We start from the raw sequence: 20,540 nt of genomic DNA, 5'->3' as shown, positions 1-20,540 counted from the left end.
CGCCGAGACGCTCCGGAGGGGGCGGGGCGAGACGGGCGTGGGCGGAGCTGCCCGGGCCCCTCGCGCCGAGCCCCGCGGCCCAGGGCGGGGGGGGCCGCGGCCTGAGGGGGCGGGGCCTGCTCTGGCCCAATGGCGGCCGCCGCGGCCCCCTCGCCCCGCCCCGCCGGACCCGCCGCGGGGAGCGCGGTTGGGAGTCCGCCATCCGCGTCCCTCGTGGCGTCGTTCCTCTCCGCCCTCCCCTCTCCGTCCGCCTCACCGCGGTGTCTTTAGAGGCGTCCTTGCCCGCGATGGAGCGGCTGAGCAGAGCCGAGCGGGACCCGCGGGCGGCGCTTGCCAGGTACGGCCCGTGCCTCGCAGTGAGAATTTATCGTGTAATGGGTTATTGCGAGGAGCTCCCTTTGTGCTTTTCTTCGAACGCTCTTCGTGAGCGATTTTAAAAGAATAAAGAATGTTGTAGCGGCTGTTTCCCGTCTCCCAGCAGGAGCGATCCCGGCGGGCCCGGCCCGGGCCTCTCCAGCCGCCACGGTGCTCGGGGAACAGCTTCCCAGGAACTTCAGAGAAAATCGGAAGTAAATATTGCGCTTAATTACTTACTTTTATTACTTTTGTTTTCAAATCTCTGTTATGTTTGTGAGTAATTTTTCTCCGGCGCTGGGTCGCTGTCAGGGAGCCCTCGTAAACATAAGGTGCTCTAAGTGCGCTTGTTCTGCACTTTCCTTGGGTGCGTGTATTGTTTATATATGTATATTCAACAGGTATGTATAAAAAACTTCTTTTATGTATAGTCTTACTCAATATCCGCCACTTCTCATGAAACTGTGGATAAAAATGACCTTAAGGGGACGCTGCATGTCCTTCATGAGCAAATTGCATCTTTGGCTTCTCAGAACCGCTGCTTAAAGAACACAGTGGAAACCATGAACTGTGAATTGATGCAGTCAAAAACAAGAGTATGTATCTTTTGTGTATTCATTGAAAAGAAAAATAAACCCTGAACCCAAAAAACTACCTCAGTGACCACGACATTGAGTCTCTGATTCCAGGCATGGTATTTTTTTGTCTTGCCTTCTATTTAAATGTAGTATTGAAACTGTAGAGTTTAATATTCTATTTTTTTCGTAATATTTAGTGTTAATCTTAGAACAGACTAGTTTGGAGTCTCCATGAGCAAAACAAGTATTTTAATTTTGAATTTTATATCTATTCATGTTTCAAAGCTTAATCTGAAGGCAGCCAGTCACAGAATGGAGAAGAGTACATTAGGGTAAAAAAATAGCTCAATAATGTATTTAGTACTGTACATTCATGTGTCTGAGCTACATTAAAATTAACCTAAAAAATAATGGCACGGTAGCCATTTGTCTAGGAAATGAAAAATGTTGACCTTTCAGGTTGGATTAATATTGCTGTTTTGTAAAAGCACAGGCGAGTTAGAAGGAAATATTTTATCTACAAAATTATTACTGATTTAGTATACAGATGTATGTACAGATTTTCAGGACAACTATATTCTTGTATTTGGTTTATATATAACAAGACATAACTATGCTTAATGCTTTTTGTTTGAGAAGTGTTATCTCCGAGACAGGACAAATAAGTAGATAAACAAAATGTTTGACTGTTTGGCCTGGATAGAACAAATAGTGGATATAAACTTTTGAGGAAAACCAAGAAGACAAGATCAAGATATAAAGAAATTGCTTGGCTAGGCAGTGTATCACGCTGGAGTGACAGCGGGGAGCTGGAAGGCTGTTAAATTAGCAGAATAGTGGGGGTCAGTTTGTGTAGATGTGCGATGGTTAGGAGCAGTTTTTGTTCAGTACGCGGATTGTTCTTGCGCTTCTCACCTGAAGGTATGTGTGTGTTAATGAAATCCCAAACGTGTCTGTGTTTCAGATCTTTTGTCTTGAATCGACTTTAGATACACATTTAGTCAGCATTCCCAGGTTAAAAGAGCAGATTGTAAACTTGGAAGCAGAAGTTTCGGCTCAAGATAAAATTCTGAGGTAATAAGTGTACTTTTAAATCAGCTTTTTTATTGTGATGTGCTTGCTAGTCTAGTCTCTTTTTGGGGTAATGTCATGTGTGGGTCGTGTAATCTGGGCCTTTAAACTTTCATTTTGGAGCCATACATAGGAGGAGGGAGGTGTGCTGTTTCGTACCAAATGTTCTTCAAGAAATGGAGAAAAAATCATAAAGGCTGGTAAAATAAACCAGTTTAGAGTGTGTGCTGAACATGAATGTGCCCTTATAACTGACTGGAGTGATTGTAAGCTATGTGACTGCATATCTTCTGTGGCGAACAAGCATACGCATTTTCAAACATCACCGTGTAGCATGGAACATAAAGGATTCTTCCTTCCTGAATACTTTTATCAAGACAAATGGCCAAATAAAGCTAATGCAGACCGTGTCCAGGAAGACGTACCTGGCAGTCAGTTTATCTTGCAACTTATGCTATATAATGTTCAATTAATATCTTGATAGTCTTGTCCTCACAAAAGAAGTGAGAATACTGATACTTAATTTATATTTTAGTGTTGTTTTGCACATATTTATCCTGACCATGCGTATTGCCAGGAAAATGGTGATTTCTCTGTTCTGAGCTCATGACACAGTCAGCCACTGGGGTCTGTGGCTATTGTGACACCTGATGGCTGTTGATGAGGTATAGACACCTCTCCAGACTGCAGCCGTCCTCCTCGGAAACCTGGAGACCCTGGGTGTTCGAAACCGAGCTTTAAAAGTTGTGGCGTGTTTGATGAGCACTTCTTAAACATCACGTGCAGAAAAGAACAACAAAAGTCTGGTTTCTTTATTAAAAAATTCCTGGTTTTTAATTATACTTTGTTTATTTGCTAGAGATGCAGAAGATAAACTAGATCAAAGTTGGAAAACAGGAATGGAAAGAGCAAACATGCTGCATAGATATCAAAAAGACTATAAAAGTCTGAAAATGGAGTTATTTGAAGGAAGCAAGCAAGGAAAGAGGTAGATAAGTAATTTTAATAAATTGAATACGAAGTAATAGTCTTTATGTATTTATTTGCATTGGCAGATATTTACTTTCTGGAAACAAATTATTTCTCTGCTTCAAGGATGTTACTTTAAAAAAAAACTGGGCAAATTCCATGTGAAGGTACTCATTTAGGTAGGCATTTATTAAATCTTGAAATTTGCCGGTAGTTGCAAAAAAAACCCCAAACCCATCGCTGGATCGATGGAAATACTGTGCTGCTGCTGAAGAAGTGTGTTGATTCGTACTTGCTGTACATTTGGACCATGTGAGTTTGGAATTAGCTGTGTTTAGTCACTACTTGCAAATGTAAATATTTTGGTACTTCGGTAAAACATCTTCTGCCAGGTATCAAAGGCAACAGAGGTGTTATGGTTAGCATTAGCAGTTATACTTTGGCTTTTAGTCAGTAATTGCTACCACTTACTAGGTCAAGCCAAAAGAAGTGCTTTAGAATAACACTGCTTTTCTTGTTTTTCTGAAATCCCTTTGTCTCCTTCTCTGGATACTTTTGTCATCTCCAAAGGCACCGACCTGAGGGTGGGCTGTGCCTGGTCCCCACAATTCCCTTAGTGGAGGATAAGCAAAGGTTACCGAGCAGTGGTGATTTTTGTGTGTCCTGAACAGTGTGCATATCTGAGCTGTCCCAAGGCTGCTGTTCCAACTTTCTGTTTAGCGAGTAAGGACAGGGGAAAGGAAGAGAAGGGCAGGAGCGCAAAGACATAGAGCAAAATATTAGGCTTTGAATGGCTTCTCACCTGATACCCCAGTCTCAGATTCCTGTAGTAGAATTGCTCTAGTATCCTACAAATAATTTATCTTTTGGTCAGTTCCTGTCAGTCTCACGATATTCCATCATGAAAGCTCCCTTCAGTATCAAAATATTTTCTAGTTTCCCTAGGCAGTTTGAATTTTAAGGAACGCTGCTACCTTTTGCTTCCTTATTATGCGTGTTGTCCCAGTCCCTAAACCAGGCTTTTACTGATAGTGACAGGAGGAGGGTTTGAATCATACCCTTTTTGAAAGGGAATCAAAAGTGTTTATTTTTACATTATTAGTCTTACTGGAATTTTGTCTATGTTAATATGCAAAAATGATACTTAAAATTAACTTATGCCTTATGAATTTTTTATTTTTTTTATCTAGGCTTTGGTAAGTTGGAAGAAGAAAGGAAGTTACCTGGAGCAATTAATTCATTGTTTTTAGTAACTGGAGGGGATAAGTTACATAATGACTGAAATTTGTGATTTTTTAAGATTGATGTGTTTCTTTGCAGAGCAGAGCAGCAAAGAAATGAAGCTTTGTTGAATGTGGAAGAGCTGGCAAGAGCTTTTAAAAAGTATAAGAGAAAAATTACTGAAAAATTAGAAAAGGTATATTTCTTCACTTAATTTTGCCATACTGCTAGGATTTTCCTTCTTCCAGTAAGTGAGGCAGCAAACAGTAGTGGGTTCACCAGGGGATCAGTTGTTTCTGTTTGGTGGCGGCAGAGTCCCAAGAGAGATGGACAGGGTACAAAACTATTTGTGGTGGTAACTTCAGTTATCCAGTTTTAGACTGTATTTGTACAGCCTGGACAGTCTGCCTCTTTGAGGTATCTTGGTGTGGCCGCTGTTTATCTCTGGCTTACCAGCTGTGAATTTTACATATTAAAAGTATATGATCCTTTTAAAAACTCTTTTTTACTCCATTTTTGTAACCCATTCAGTGGAATGTGATCTAGAAAAGAGCTAAGATGAAAAAGAAGACTTTATCCTCTCATTTCCTTCACAACAGTGAGCAATAGAATTATGTCTACAGGCTTACCAGAAAGAAAAAAAGAAACAGCATAGTGTTTATAGTATTCTTTTGAAGAAGCTTGGTGCCCATGGAATCTTAGATTATCATTGTACAGTAACGGAAACAATTGCTTCTTAAGGTTAAAGCTGAAGAAGTCATCTTGGGAAACCATTTAATTAATTGTGAGAAAGAAAAAGAGAAGTTGAATGAAAAGTGTGTCAGCTACAAAAAAGATGTAGACATCCTACAGGAGCAATTAAGGTAACAGAATCATAGAATCACTAGGTTGGAAAAGACCTCTTAGATCATTGAGTCCAACCATTCCTGTCTGCCACTAAACCATGTCCCCTGAGCACCTTGTCTTTTAAGTACCTCCAGGGATGGCTTTTAAAAAATCTGTGTGCAATTTAATGTGAGAAGTAATTGCATTTTATTGCTGTCACTGTGAATGTGCTGCTCGGTTTGTGTGGTTCAGGACCACCATCAGTGGGCACCTAGGACCAGCATCAGCAGTACAACAGACAAATCATAATACTGAAAAGGTGAAAGATGTTAGAATACACTTACAGTTTTCTAAATTCTTTACTTTAACTAATGCTTCTAATCCCACATGCTGGCACATGTTCACAGTAACAAGCGACACCCCACCAAGCCTTCAAGGACAGCAGGTTGGGGTTCCCTTGCTTGCACCCCGCTTCTGTGGGAGATGTGGGTGCTGTGGTTTGTGTGTACCTGTTCCGCTGCCTGCAGGATGTTCACATAATGGAAAACACCCTGTGAGTTCATTATACCGCCAGGTCTGAGTCCCTGCTTGTTGCACACGGTATCGTCAATCTCTAGCTAGGATGAGGGATGGTTCTGGCATCCAGTGAGGAGGCTGAGCTTGGGCCTCAACAATGGTTGTGATGCTGGCTGCAGCTTCTGGAAGTGCCAGACCAGGTTTTGACTGCCAGTCTGTTCCCACTCCAGGGTCCTTTCCTACTGTTCCAAAGCATTACGCTCCTTGCATGTTGTCTCCCAAGTGGGAACAACCTCTGCTGCTGCTGGAGCTCTTTCCTCCAGACCGGCCTCTTCTCACTGCTGATTTGCGCTGGTTTGGCGCTCATCAGGACCTTTGCTGAGCTAATTCATTTGCTAAATCAAGAGGTACCTAAAAAAGCAAATAACTTGTGATGGGCTAAAAATATAATTAGCTTTCTGTATGAACAGATTTGAGGGGAGAGAAGGAATAGAAAATACTCTCATTAGTAGCAGAATACTAGGCTAGCTCAGTCTTAGTATATTGTGTTCATCTACTATGATTTTAGGTATTGTTATAGTCGTTTTATCCTATCCTTAAATTTCCTTGGCTTCAGCAGGGTTGAAGTTGCCTTGAACTATTTCGTACACGTGACTCTACCAATAGTGCTTAAAACTGAAGTTGCTCAAGAGTGAGAAGTAGTTTATTCTCTTCTTTTGTTCGCTGATATCAATTTGCATCTTAGTCCTTTGGAACAGTGAAAACTTAGTAAATTAGTGAAGACTACTGTCCGTTGTATAGGGCTAATCCCAGATTTTGAGGGAGAGGAAACTAGTGAAGCCAGTGTAGTTACGGCACGTTCTTCTAGTACTTTTAATAATGAAAATCTTCTCGTTGACCTATACCTTTCAAACGGATATACTTTTTTAGGCAATTGAAGGAAGAGAATCGTAGTACGAAAGAAGAACTTGAGACTCTAGAGGCAGCAAACACTGAAATGATATATATGCTGACTCGGTCTGATCAGAAGATCATTGAGCTTGAGAGTGAACTTAATGAAAAAGAAATAGAACTTAAAGAGAAAAATGCTCTAATAAGTGAAAATGCAGAGCTGAGAGTACTTACTGCACAGCAACATAACCACTTGAAATTGTGCCATCAAGAAATTCAAGATTCAAGACAAGAGCTCAGCATACTAGAAACCATTGTTTCCCAGTTGTCTCTGAGTACATCTGAAGAGGTATGGTAACTGATACATCCTGAAGAATTGTATCATGTGTCTTAAACAATTCTGACTGACACTGCGTGGAAATCCTGTGGCGTTCTTGAGAAACAGTCTGAGTAAAATATCCTTGGTTTTCAAGATGCATGGGTGGCATGTTTTTTTTTAATTTAAGTATTTTACTTTTGTCTTCTCATTCAAGAACAAGGAATTTGGAATTGAGTAATCAGCAAGCATTTAAAATTGTACTTTCTGTTCCTCTGTTACGTATCGATTCTTCAAATGCGTGTATATTCCCTAAAGCACATGGATGTCCTCTTGTGTAACAGTGTGGCATTTCCGTACACATGTGTACTTGTACAAAGAAATCTGAAGGAACGGTCTCAGTTTCAGAGGGCCTTAATGCCTATACTTTCTGCTGATGTGTGACAAACCTCACTGCTCTGGGAGCAATTACTTAGGAAAATACTTTTAATTATCAAGTATCCAGACTTCTAACGTGCTGGTTTGTGTCTTAAAATTTATGTGCTAGTGTAATGTGTGAATTAATCATGCTGTGAGGCAATGAAAAGTTGATTTCATGTTGATCTTGGTTTTCCCTTAACTTTTAGTTTAAATGGCACCGCTTGAAACATCAGCTCTCCAGTTCCTCAACAAAAGAAGCCCTTTCTGAATCTTGTTGTGAATCAAATAAGCCTTCGATTGCAGACCTAAGGTATAACTTTATGGTTGCTGGATTATGGCAGATAATAAGGTGGTATTAGAACTAGCATGTAGCAAGAACGTTAAATAATTGTCTCCCTCTTTTATAATAGCATTAAACTGGCAATGGAAGAAGCAGAAATGCAAAAGCTTTCTTTAAACTTAACAACTGGTACTGGAGCTGAGCATCTTTCTAATGGCAACGAAGGACAAGCAAGTAGCAAGATGTGTGGGCTGGAAACAGAGCCTGTCAAACTGATCAGAAGTCAAGAAGGTAAGCTTTCCAAAGTAGCTGTGCTGTTCTGCCTGATTAATCCACGGAATAAAAGTATTTTTGTGGGGTTTAAATAGCTTTTGTAGTGTGTTTTAAATATATCTCTGTTAGCTAACATGTTTGGTTGAACAGGAAGCATTTTGCCATCTTGGAATTCTGGAAATTGTAACATTCTGTAGGCGTGATATTCTTCCTTTAGCTAGTTTGGTTACTTGTTCAGCAATGTCCAAGCTATGAATTGTGTTGAAATAGAACCGTGTATTGTTTTGTTATGCAGGCTGTGCTAAGGTCTTTTCTTTGGTTCTTCTCTCCTTGTCCTGCTGTTACAGAATTCTTGCAATTGCTTCTGCGGTTGCTGTTATGGCTGCTCCATGAAAGACTGCAGGCCACTTATAGAATGATGCTGTCTTCGGTTTTATATTCTTGTTTGTTTAGGTTTTTTGTTTGTTTAGGTGTTTTTTTGTTTGTTTTTCATGAGTCACAGCTTTCGGTTACATTGTGGGGAAAAAACCAGCTTGTTTCTGAATACTGTATGTGCTAGTTCAATATGCAGTCATAAAATTACATTTCTCCTCTGTTTGGTTTGTGTGATTATTTCCTTGAGTGCTGGTTTGTGTGTTCTTTTATAAATTAATCTTAAATTTATTTTTTCTATTTTGAGGGAGGAGAAGATACCAACAGTTGGAACTTATCAGCAAGCAATTTGAGAAGGAGAGGCAAAGGTTTCAGAGAGAGATAGGAGAGTTACACACTAAACTGGCAAAAGCAGATGATGAGAATTCTTCTTTGAGAACCAGCATGGCTCAGAGAGCCAGTCAGTTTCAAATCATACAGGAAGACCTGTTGAAGAAGGTTTCAAGAACCGGTAGCTTAGAGAGAGAGGTAAGTTTTTAGCAGTTCTAAGAAGTTCAGGTCATTAATCAAAGATAGCTAAGACAGTAGTTGTGGAAGAACTGCAGTTGCCATGTTAATTTAAAAATCTGGCTTATTTAAGAAAAATTGGAAATAAACTTTTGAGGGAGCAAAAAATTAAAAGCTAGCAGCCTTAATTTGTTAGTTGTCAGAAATCTTGTTTCAGAGCTGATGTAGTTAGTGGGCTTTGCTACTACTGGTTTGATTTGTTATGTGGAAAATGCGCAGTCTTGTTGCTTCAGTGTTGTTGAATTCATGTGTAATCTGAAGAAATGGATGTTGAAGGAACAGTTGTTTTTTTCCTGATTGAATGTTAGTACATTTGCCAGAGATTAACATCATTACTGGAGAGTCACAAAGGAAAGAAATTAAGCTTCAGCTAGCTCTTCTCTGATTGAACGGGTTAAAATGCTAATGTTAACATTCTGGCACTAATGTGTTTATGGAATTCCAGCACAATAGGATTTGCAGTATTTCCTGATAATGGTCACAAATGTTCTAGCTAATTCACTTATATGGCATCGATAATTATGAATAGGATAAATTTGATGTAAATTGTCCTGAATTCTTCTCTGTAAGTAATAAAGTTTAAGAGATCATCAAAAGAAATAATTAAACAAATTAAATAGTAGCAGCTAAAATGAAATTGTTGGGAAGAAAATATATACAGACACTTGAATAAACCCAGAACAGTTGTCTCCATGCTGTTTTGTGCCCTATTTCATTTCAGATAAAAAAGAAATCTTCTCAACTTTCTGCACTTGAGAAACAGTTGGAAGAGAAGAGTATCGATTATTCCACTGCTGCAGCTAGAAACGCTGAGCTGGAACAGGAACTCATGGTAAAATGTTCTCAGTGAGAAGCTACGCTTGTGTAAAAAGACATAAATAGGGATCAAAGTTGAAGTTAAAACAGTATTACTTCATGTATTCAAAATAGGTAGACTTTTGGATCTGCTAAACATTCTGTGCAGTTTTTAGGCAATGCAGCTTTTAAAAACTGAATCTTGCTTCAAATAAAACATCCCTTTTTTCCTACTTTTCAACATGATAAGCCATTAATGAATGTATTACTTTCTCCTTGCGAGGATGTGTGCAGTGAAAGTCTGTCCTATTCAAATCAGCGGTAGCATTGCCATTTATTTCACTGAAGTACGTGTAGACCTGTGATACAGTGTGACATCCTTTGAGATGAAACTTGCTGTGTGTAAATTCAGTATTTCCTATGTTCTTCTAAGAAATACAGGAAATAAATCATCAAATAAACCACTATCAAATATCACAGCTAAATATTTTTATTAAGTTGGTTTTTGTTGTTGCTGTGTCCCAGGGAAAAAACAGACGCATTAATGAGTTGGAAACAACTATCGGTGAAGAACAGGAGCAAGCAGCTTCTGCTTTTGAAAAAGCAAAGCTGGTTCACCTTGAGCAGCAGAAGGAGATGGAGAAACAGATTGAACTGGTGAGACTTACCTTGTGTGCTAGCATGTATGAGTGATGTGCTTGGTAACCTTTTTCCTATGTTAATTTCTTTTGTCTTTTCAGTAATTCTGAGGCAGATGTCTAATGTAAAAGAAAAATCTCCCTACATTTCCTGCTTTTAGTTAATTTTCCATCTAACAGTACACAATCTGATGATTTCCCTCTGAGCTATTCATATCCTCTTTCCTGCACAGCTGAAGAGAAATGGGGACTTGCGAGGAATGCTGTTTTTCTTTGCTCCAAAGCCCTAGAAAATGAAAAATTGTAGCTTTTTTGCCTACTGGGGTTGAACCATGGCAGATTCTAAGAATATTCTCTTGTTTGCTGAACCTCTACCAGCCTGAGCCTTATAAGCATCTGTGCTCAGGACTAAGTGTTATTAAATTTAACCATGGCTATTTCTAGCTGTTCAAGAAACTTGTCGTCTTGTACAAAAGAACTTATGCATGTCTTTCTCTCTTGGCTGATGATGGACAAGTACACTTTGTGGGCTCTCATTCTCTTACTTCTATTTGCTTTATAGTATTAAGAATATGGGATTTCTTGATGGTTTTAAGGCTATGCAACACTGCTGACAGCAGGAATGTATTTACTTTTCATTCTTAAAATGTTGGTTGAATAGAACTAAATGATGTATTTAGATGCACAGATTCTCTGAAAAAGCTCATTAAAATAATAAACCATTAATTACTCGCGGACAGCTTCAGTTACAGCTGGAGAAGAAACTTCAAAAAATCAATGAACAAGAGAAGATAATGTCTATTTTGCAACAAGATGTTGTAAATAAACAGTGTCACATTGACTCATTGGATGGGTTGCTGGCAGAAAGCAGAGAGGTAAGGTGAGCTTTTGACTTTCTTTAGAAGCAAATCAAGCGAGTTACTAATAGTGATGAAAAGCACATTCATAAACATGGAAAAATTCGAGAGAATGAAAGCAACATAGATTTTGCTTCTTAATTCTTGTTTGAGAATGAATCAAGTGTAGACCCCAGCTGCTGCTACTAATCTATATTTTACAAACTTTAATGACTTTTCATTATTTTTTGTTGTGGCATTCTGTTTATGACCCTGGTTTGCCCCTCGGGGGTCTTTGCTTTAATGAAAGGAGAGAGATCTGGATAGTGAACGATTGCATCTCTTCTGCAGTAGGTGTAAAACCAAGAACATTCTATTATGGCAATGTTTCATTTATTTTAATAATGCCTACTGCTGCAGAACACGGAAGGACACCTATCAGGAAGCAAATTCTCTTCAGATTAAGATGCTCGCAAATACAGTATACAAGCAACTGTGTTTTAAATACACTGATCTATTTTTTTCCCCTCATTCTTAATATGAGATTTTATTAGATTACTGTTACTACATTTACATTTTGCTCTCAAATAAAAATATGTGTACAAACAGGAAATGGAAAATCAAAATGTCAAGAAAGATCAAGAACTGAAGATGCTGCAGAGTCAATTAACAGAAGAAACAATCAAAGTTAGTAAGCTCTCTGTAATTTTCATTACTGGTTTTAAAGTTTGCAGTAGTAGTGTATTTCCTTTTAACCTCTATAGAAAAGCTTTAGTAAGGCTGCTTTACAGAAATTTGTCTCACGTGAATGTTTCAGAAGTCATTAAGCTGAAGTGTTTTCCTTTCTTGAGGTATCACGAGGAGAAGATATGGGGCGCTGAGCTGGCAGCAGGCGCTTTCTGAGCTTGCGTGGGACCAGTTTTCAATCCAAATGACTTTGCAGTATTTGGGATGTTTTCCAGAGATTTCCTCTTGATTTGGGTGGGGAGAGAGAGGTATACAATCCAGTATGGTTTAGAAAAGTGGTAGCATTGAGAGCGTGAGCCAATCTGTAGCTAAATCCAGCACAACTCTCACAGATGAGAAGAGTCGCCTTGGCATTGAAACCAAAGAGTTAAGAGAAGTTTAATTACTATGGCTTAAAATATTAATTCCAGATTAATTCTATACAGTTCCATATGTAATAGAACATGGTGAATTAATGGCTTGCTCTTTGGCATATGCTTACTTTTAATTTCTAACTATCTTCAAACACTGGAATATCTTCTCATGACTGACAGTCTCATCTGATTTAAATACAGTCTGAAGTATTGTAATTTAATTTCACAAATAACTTCGATTTCTGAATACTATTTTAGTTTTGAAGTTTATCATAATCTTCTGTGACTATTTCAGTACTCTTCAGATAAAAATGTAGTTTTTCAGGCATTTTACGCAAAGATGGTTTTTAACACTTTTTTTTAGACTAGTTAATAAAAACCATGCCATGCAATTTTGAGTAATCTGTTCCATTCAATTAGGTGAGACAACTTAAGTCAGCCCTAGAGGTGTGTAAGGAAGAAGTTGTACTGTATTTGAGTCAGTTACAAGAGAACAAGGAGATATTTGCAAATCAGCTCAAAAAAAAGTCTGAAGAGGTAACTGCTTATTTTAACAATTCTTCTGTGTTGCAGGGAGCACTTGTTATGAATGATTTTTTTTTTCTTTTCCTCCTTCCCTCCAAAAAAATGCTAGGTATTCATCTGTGAGAAATACGGCCATTCAACATGTGACAAATTTAGGCATTCATAATTCCTCTTCTTTATTGGAATGACTGCTGTTATAGAGGCAGGAAGAAATAAAGGGGAGGACTGAGAACAAAATCTCTAAGGGAAAACAAGGACTTTCTGAGAAATAAAGAAGAGTAACAAAGAAAAGTAGTTCAGTAATTTAGAAGTGCAAAATCTGTTATTTATGTTTTTAAAATATTAACCAGCTTAAGTATATTTAGAAAGCAAGAAGTCAAAAGCTGGGGCTGATAATTCATCACTCAGTCATGCTATATAAGGTGAGGAAAGACGTAATTTATGAGATGTGATGTACCATAGAAACTGTAATGCAACTAAATTCAGAGCCAGAATTTTTATTGAATCATAGGCATTATTCAGTGCTCATTAAGCATGAAGAGAGTAGCTGGTGCAAGTGCAAATGAAAATATTTTATTGTAATAACATTGTTTTCAGGTTCATTACCTACAGAAAGAAATAAAATTAAAAGATCAGAATATTCAGGACAGGAGTGAACAAAATATTCTTCTGCAACAAACTTTGCATCATCAGCAACAAATGTTGCAGCAGGAAACTCTAAGAAATGAGGAGCTGGAAGATAATCAAATTAAGCTTGAAAAACAGGTACAGTATGGTAGAAGTATCTACCCAATGCAGATAATTTGTAATAACTTTCAAATTTGAATGTTCCTTTTATAACCACGTTGATGATAGTTATTATTTTAAATACATCTAAAATAAAGAGTTTAGACGCTTGTTTTGTCTTAAACCAGGTCCTGTGCTACCAGAAACTCTAGCTAGCACTAGAGTGACCAAGTACTTGGAAAATCGGACTCTAGATTGCAGTTAAGGAGAGGTATATTGAAGTTCAGGAAGTTCAGTCTTGTTATTTTTGCTAGAAACTATTATCTTTCAAATTTCACTGCCAAGTTTTAGTCTGAATTTATATACAGTTTCAGACTATAAAATCCATTGTGTTAAAGCTCTGGCTATGTGAGTTCATAGAATCATAGAATGGTTTGAGTTGAAAGGGACATTAAAGATCATCCAGTTCCACCCCTTGCCATGGGCAGAGACACCTCCCACTGGATCAGGCTGCTCAAGGTCGTGTCCAACCTGGCCTTGAACACCTCCAGGGATGGGGCAGCCACAACTTCCCTGGGCAACCTGTTCCAGTGCCTCCCCACCCTCATTGTGAAGAATTTCCTCCTTATGTCTAGTCTAAATCTGCCCCTCTCCAATTTAGAGCCATTCCCCCTCCTCCTATCACTCCATGCTTTTGTAACTTGCAAGACAAGGATGCGTATTTCTTTGATAAGCAATTGAAAAGTACCAACGCTTTTAAAATACATTTTAAATAGTTATCCAGTTTGGAACAAGAGCTTCAGAGGCAGAAATCACGTGCAGAAGATGAGCTGAGAAAGGCAGAGGAGAATCTGCACCTAGCTGCCCAGGAAGCAGATTTCAACAAATGGAAGATGGATGAACTTAACAGGACAATCAGGTAAGTTTGGAACAACTGAGAGGTGTGTTCTGCAGAGAGACATAACGAAAAGAAAGCTAGCTGTCTGAAATGATATTCAGCTGTGTAGTCATACAGTGCAGTCTCCATATTAGCATAGACTGGGAAAAAAGAAGTTCCTAACTAGCAGAAGCTAGATTTTCTGCGCATCCTGGCAACCTATTTAGCCTTAAGGTGGCACCGCATAATGCAATTCAATTCATAAATATATCAAATTACTTGTAGTATTACATAGTAGATTCTAGGAGGGCATGGTAATCTTAAGGAATATGGATTGCAAGAACAGCCTACTTAATTACTTTTTTATTCCCGTTTATTCACAAATGCTTAGAGCAGGTAAGGACGCACTTCTGTCACTTTTCTTATTAAAAGGTCCATTTTGTTCTGGTTGCTTCTATTTAGACAAATGAAATTAGAGATGGATCAGTGCAAGAATGAACTTGCTGCTGTGGAGAAAGAAGTAGAGCAATTAAAACAAGATGGTGAAGACAAAGCAATGCAGATAAGTCAGCTGGGTTTGACTTTGGAAGAAGCACGATCAGAGCTCAATGAGAGGGCAAATGAGGGTAATTTCACTGTTTTGTTTCTCAGGCTTCCTTTCATTCTGCTGTTTATCTGTACGTATTAGATAAGGCATTTTTCCTTTTTTGCCCTGTTTTATATTCAAGTACATGAGAGTAAAAAAATATGATAATTTTGATGGAGGGGTTACTTTGTTTTTTCTAATATGTTAGTAATTCCACAGTTCATAAAAGAAAGAAAAAAAGCAACTAACAGCTCCCTCTCCCCAGCCCCCCCAAAAAGCCCTCAAAAACTCACAGCTTTTTTTTTTAATGTCCCTTTGCAAATTCTCACTTCTGTGGGATGGACCTTTATCCCAGTTGAAATGGATAAGCAGTTTTCCCTGTAAGTTGGTAATGCCATTTTTTAATGTTGTAATCAAACAAGACATAGATTTAATAAAGGCGTGTGCTATTTACAAGAATTCAGCTCTTTAAAACAAACAAAACCTCACAAGAGAGGCTATGGAAGTAGCAAACTTCCCAATCCCGCAACCTCGATTTAATTTTACTGTTCTTTTAAAGCAGAGACTTGCTAGCAATTCTGCTTGCATTTTCCATAGCATTTCATGTTCAGTTACTATGTTGTCACTGTACTTTCTCCTTGGCCAGAGTTTCTCAGATGCCTCCTCATATTTCAAGTCCATTCTAGTTTATGAGCTGAATAAAAGCAGCAAAAACTTAGGTGCTATGAAAATACCGTTGTATGTCCTCAGAAGTCACTGTTCCTCTAGATTTTACTAAAAGTATAGTGGAAGTGGATTGTGTATACAAGTGCTCATAGGCAGCGGTGTTGCGTAAAGCCCCTGACTTACTGATGATTAAACATTTTGTGTTTTGTGTTGTGTGCCTGGAAAATAGTGAACGATTTAGAGGATAAACTGCTTCAAAGTGAGAGTTGCCACAGGGAAGGCTTACTGAAAATAGCAGAACTAGAATCTGCATTACAGAACGTCCATGGAGAATTAAAAATCGCTTTAACACAGCTTCAGGAATCAAAAGAGGCATTACAGAAAGCACAGTCCTCTCTGGAGGAGAAGCATGTTGCTATTGCGGATCTAACAGCTGAGCTCAGGTAAGCTGGCATCTTTTCCATCACGAAAAGCTAGTTGTGTTAATTTTTCCTTAGGGAGAGCATGTAGTTTGGATGGTCTTTTTTATCTTCTTAGCAGCTCTTTAGAATTTTTAGATGGTTTGTGGCTGTAAGGTTACTTGATACAGTCGTTTCTCAGCTCACTTTTAATGTCTAAAAGTGGTACTGAATCCTCCTTTTGGGAATTCCGCTTTAAAATCTGCTAAAATTATTTTTGGCATCCCAAAGTAGTGAAATAATTGTAAGAGGAATTACTTTATTTTATAGTGATTTTTTTTTACCTGTTTCCTTTTTGACTATAAATTAATGGCACTTTCTTCTGTACTTTTCTCTTTTAAGAACATGTTGTCCCGATAACCAATTAAATAACTTGAATAATGAAGCTATTGGGAAATTTCCACCTGGAGTGTAGTTAACAGAATTATCCCATTTTGGTGTGTTTCTTTGCAATCAACTAGTTAATTCATGTTTTTAAGTAATATATCTCATGGTTTTCAAGCTGGATACTTGAAGCAAAGCAAATGAATGCATTAACAATTTAAACATGTAAGTGTTTCAGGTATTGCAAGGGAGAAATGAAAGACAAAACCCAAGAACTCCTTGGCATGGACCAAGCATTGAAAGAAAGGAATTGGGAACTGAAGCAAAGAGCAGCTCAGGTCAGATCACTCGAAGCATGATACTGACAATTACCCTGTTATGTGGTACATAACTTATAAAAAGCCGGTTAAGTTTAAGTGCCTTCTCATTGTTCCAAGGTGCACTGTTAATGTAGCCACAGTGTCAGCCTCAAAGCCAGCTGTGTTCTACTGAAGCCCTGTGGCACCACAAAATGAGTCTATGTTCCCTGAAAGGACCACACACTGCTGTTCGGTTAGAACAGAAGCCTCGGGCAAACCTGTCCCGTAGATCTTGTGTAGTGATAAAGTTACGGGACAACTGTTGTCATCTTGATGTTTTATGAAAAGAAGTTCTGATCTTCACTGAAATGCATTTGGAAATGATCGATTCCTTTCCTTGCTTGCACTGGAGCATGTTTGATGAGCTGAAAAGCAACCTCTAAATATGAAATAGTACTTTTGCTGTAAGTAAATTTCTGTAGCTCACTTGGAAGACTTTCAGTCTTTTGATCTAGCTTCAGGATTTCGTACCCGTCATGGAAAAACTATTCTGTCACTTATAATTCGCCTTCTAATAGGTGCCTCCTGCAGGTGTTTCCAGCCTTTGCATCCCAGAATGTTTGAGGTGCAGAGAGGAGAAAGGGTGTGATTTACAGAATCACAGAATCACTAGATTGGAGAAGACCCACAGGATCATCGAGTCCAACTCCACCGAGTTTTTGGTTTTGTTTTGTTTTTGCTTTGCCAAATTTGGAATGTTTTAACAAGATGGATTGGTATATGAAGCTACTTATTCCGTTCCACTTCAAATAAGAACTAGATTTTCTGTGTATCTGAAGACCAAACCTAGTTATGGACTTTTTCCCAATTTTCCCCTTTTCTCTTAGTGTTTGGCCACAGTTCTTAAAGCATTGGTATATTATCTGCGAGAATGTTCTTGAGGCTACGAAGGATTCGTTTCATTGCTTTTGCTGTCATATTTTGTAATATTGCTACTTAAAATCAGCATAGTAGTTCAAAATAACACATTTCCTTTTTATTCCTTTTTTTACCTCAAGATCACGCAGTTGGATATGACAGTTCGTGAACATAGGGGTGAAATGGAACAACAAATAATTGGATTAAAGTGCAATTTAGAGAAGTCAGAGTTAGAAATTAAGGAATGCAATAAACAGGTAATTCTTGCTTAAATTAAAAACCCAGTTTCCCTGACAAAGTCTTGGACACCATAGCTGGCCAGGATTAATCTAGTAGGGTAAAACTCATTCCTGTTTGTAGGGAAGAGGGAATGGAGTAACTTACTATACCAGCAAAAATATTTTGTCAATTAAAGCTAAAAATGTTGCAGTGAAATACTAGAATAAAAATGAAGATGTGGTTTTTTTTACTTGCTATGCCCTAGCTCCCAAACAGCTCTTTTAATAAAGGAAAATGTTGAGAAAATAAAAACCAAATGAGAAACTGACAAGGGGATCCAAAGTCAAAGGTAATAGTGATGGTATTTGTGAGTTTTATTTAAGGTGGGGATTTTTTTTTAATTGTTCTGATTTCAGTAAAGTACCTGTTCGGCTTTAATTGCATTTTCTGTTTAGATTGAGAGGCTAGAGAAGAAACTCCAGCATACTAAAGATGAGCTTCGTGAGAAAGAGTTTGAATTGCTCCAGAGAGATCATGAAATAACTCAGCTGAAGAAAAAAAATGAAAGAAAAGAACAGAGCCTCAAAGCTCTTGAAAAGGTAAAATGTTCCTTGGATACACAACAAGTTACCGGTTTTTAATGCCATTGCTGTAACTGCCTGGAAGGAATGATACAGTTAGGCTGGGGTTTCTGACCAGGATTTCTGTCCTGGTCCATTCTGGCGTTTGGGACTCATACAGTAAGGATCTGATAACAATACAGCTGTCTGCTACTCTTAGAAGTTGTATATATCACAAATAATGAAACTGGAAACATTTTCATTTTTCTGATAAATTAAAGTATCTTCCTTTATTTAAAGCAAACCAACCAACCAGATTTGATTTGTAACAATTTATAGCAAACAAATCTTTTCTGACATTTCCTTGCTGAAAAGAGAAATAAAATTGTGTTAAAAATGGTAAGTGCAGTAAGAAAAAAATAGTGCTTACTTACTAAAATTAGGGATTATTTACAGAAGACTAAATTTTGTGGGGTTTTTGGAAGTATACATAGTGAAAAAGAAATTGCAGTTAGAATCGTCCATTCATTAGCTGTAAGCTTATTATGTGCTACTTTCAGATGTCTCTGTACTCTATTTATAGCATACCTCATACAGAAAGAATAAGCATGCAGCTAAACGTTATGCGCTACTTAATAATCACTTTTGTATTTATGAGTAACAGGAGCCACAATATGATGTGGTGTTATGAAACAGGCTGGTAGCAGCCTCTGTGGTGCCACAGCGCTGGCGAACATGAACGTAACTGCTGTGTATGATCTACCAGACCAAACATGCTATTGACCATGCTGTACTCCTGTTTGGTTTTTTTTTCTATAAAAGAACTTTCCAGTAATGAGGTCCAGCACGTAAGCGTGTTTTATAGAGGGGAGGGAAACTAAGCCTCTAGAAATTATCAAGAAAAAAACAAACAACCCCAAACATGCTGTATATGGCTGCAGTTATTCCCGTACCCTTTAGAAAATACAGAATGCTTACATTAATGTTGATAAGAATTTCTTTGCTTTGTACTGGTAGAAATCATAGGCTTTTTTTCCTCTTCATGCTGTTTTTACAAGCACTTGCTGAGTTCTTAGAAGCTGCAGTTGTTAAGAACTGAAACAGTTCAGTGTGAAGCCTTAACTTTACAGAGGAGCTATGTCAAAATGCAGGGCTCCTTTAGACTGTACAAAGTGTTTGCAGGGATCTGTATATGAAGATTTCTTCTCGAAATATTCTGCATAATATTTTCTTACTTAGCTGGTAGAACTTGTTGAATATGTATGTTGAAAAACTTGTAAATTCTGTTCATTTTGAAAGCAAATGCAATTCCCTTACAAGAACAGTGAACAAGAATGCATTTGTAACTTAAGTCCGAGGGCAGATTCTGAGAAAGAAGCTGTGGACTCGAGGCCCAAAGCTGGTTGTCTTGAATTTATAAGATAAAACTTAATAATGAGCAGTAACATCTTGGCACAAGTGGATTTAGATGTGGTAAACTGACTGCAGAATTTTAAAGGAAGGTTCTGATGGTAGATATTTTGTTTCAGGGGCAAGAATGGTGAAGGAAGGAATGCTGCCTGTTGGACAGGTGCCAGCCCAGGAATGCTGTTGCTGGCAAGAGAATGGTGCATCCACAGTGGAAATTTTAACATTGCAGTTGTAAATAATGAATGTGGTGATTTGTACTGACACAAATTATAATCTTTTTATTTTTCCAGCTGTTTTTAAGATTATTGCCTTGATATAATAACACCTGAAATTATTTTTGAGAAATAAATTTTATTTTTTAAGTATCTTGAGTTGCAGGAATTATTTGCAGCTGTCATATTTTCCAAGGATTTTAAACCATGTACTTGTGTTTCACATCTAACTCCTAATTAAACAAAGTACTATGGTATTACTTTATTGATAATTGGGGGAGGGGACAGTTTTTTCTTTTTTAAAATGTTGTTGCATACATGTTGTCTGATTAAAATTACCTGTTTGTAAGGTGTTTTAGGACACTGATTTGATCACAGGCACTGGCATAACCTGCTTGCTTTCCTCCAGGTGGTATCATTCAGTTGCAGAGGCCTTGAACTTTTTTTTCCCTAAGACAAAATCTGTACAAAAATTATCATTGAGTGAAATGGCATCATAACTATGCATTCTAAAATGCATGTATTTCTAGTTTTCCAAAAGTACCGCACAGTCTAGCTAGGACAAATGGCTAGTGGCCCCAGTTTCTTACATTCTTACGTCAGAAGCTGCGTTTACAGTTAAATCTGAGTCTGATTAATGCGAACATGATTTATGTGCATTGAGACATGTGACTCATACTTCAGAAGAATGAGTTAATAATGTTATTTGATGAGAAGCAGAGGAACAGGATTGAATGT

General features: G+C 38.0%; 1 protein-coding gene across 1 annotated transcript; it reads left to right on the top strand.

Moving 5' to 3' along the window:
* Positions 1-249: 249 nt before the first annotated feature.
* Positions 250-19,995, top strand: CCDC18 (coiled-coil domain containing 18). Its single transcript, XM_069862743.1, has 23 exons — positions 250-337; positions 482-569; positions 1,897-2,006; positions 2,863-2,991; positions 4,293-4,389; positions 4,935-5,056; positions 6,465-6,774; positions 7,368-7,471; positions 7,572-7,732; positions 8,394-8,614; positions 9,375-9,485; positions 9,974-10,105; positions 10,827-10,961; positions 11,532-11,609; positions 12,443-12,559; positions 13,145-13,312; positions 14,050-14,192; positions 14,613-14,776; positions 15,632-15,845; positions 16,423-16,522; positions 17,542-17,658; positions 18,076-18,219; positions 19,710-19,995. The coding sequence occupies exons 1-23, from the start codon at positions 288-290 to the stop codon at positions 19,722-19,724; spliced, it is 3,030 nt and encodes a 1,009-aa protein (XP_069718844.1). The 5' UTR covers positions 250-287; the 3' UTR covers positions 19,725-19,995.
* Positions 19,996-20,540: the final 545 nt, after the last annotated feature.

This window comes from Phaenicophaeus curvirostris, chromosome 8 (assembly GCF_032191515.1).
Source record: "Phaenicophaeus curvirostris isolate KB17595 chromosome 8, BPBGC_Pcur_1.0, whole genome shotgun sequence".
Taxonomy (NCBI): Eukaryota; Metazoa; Chordata; class Aves; order Cuculiformes; family Cuculidae; genus Phaenicophaeus; species Phaenicophaeus curvirostris.
Note: the sequence above shows the minus strand (reverse complement) of the source record. Positions and strands in the feature narration are given on the sequence as shown.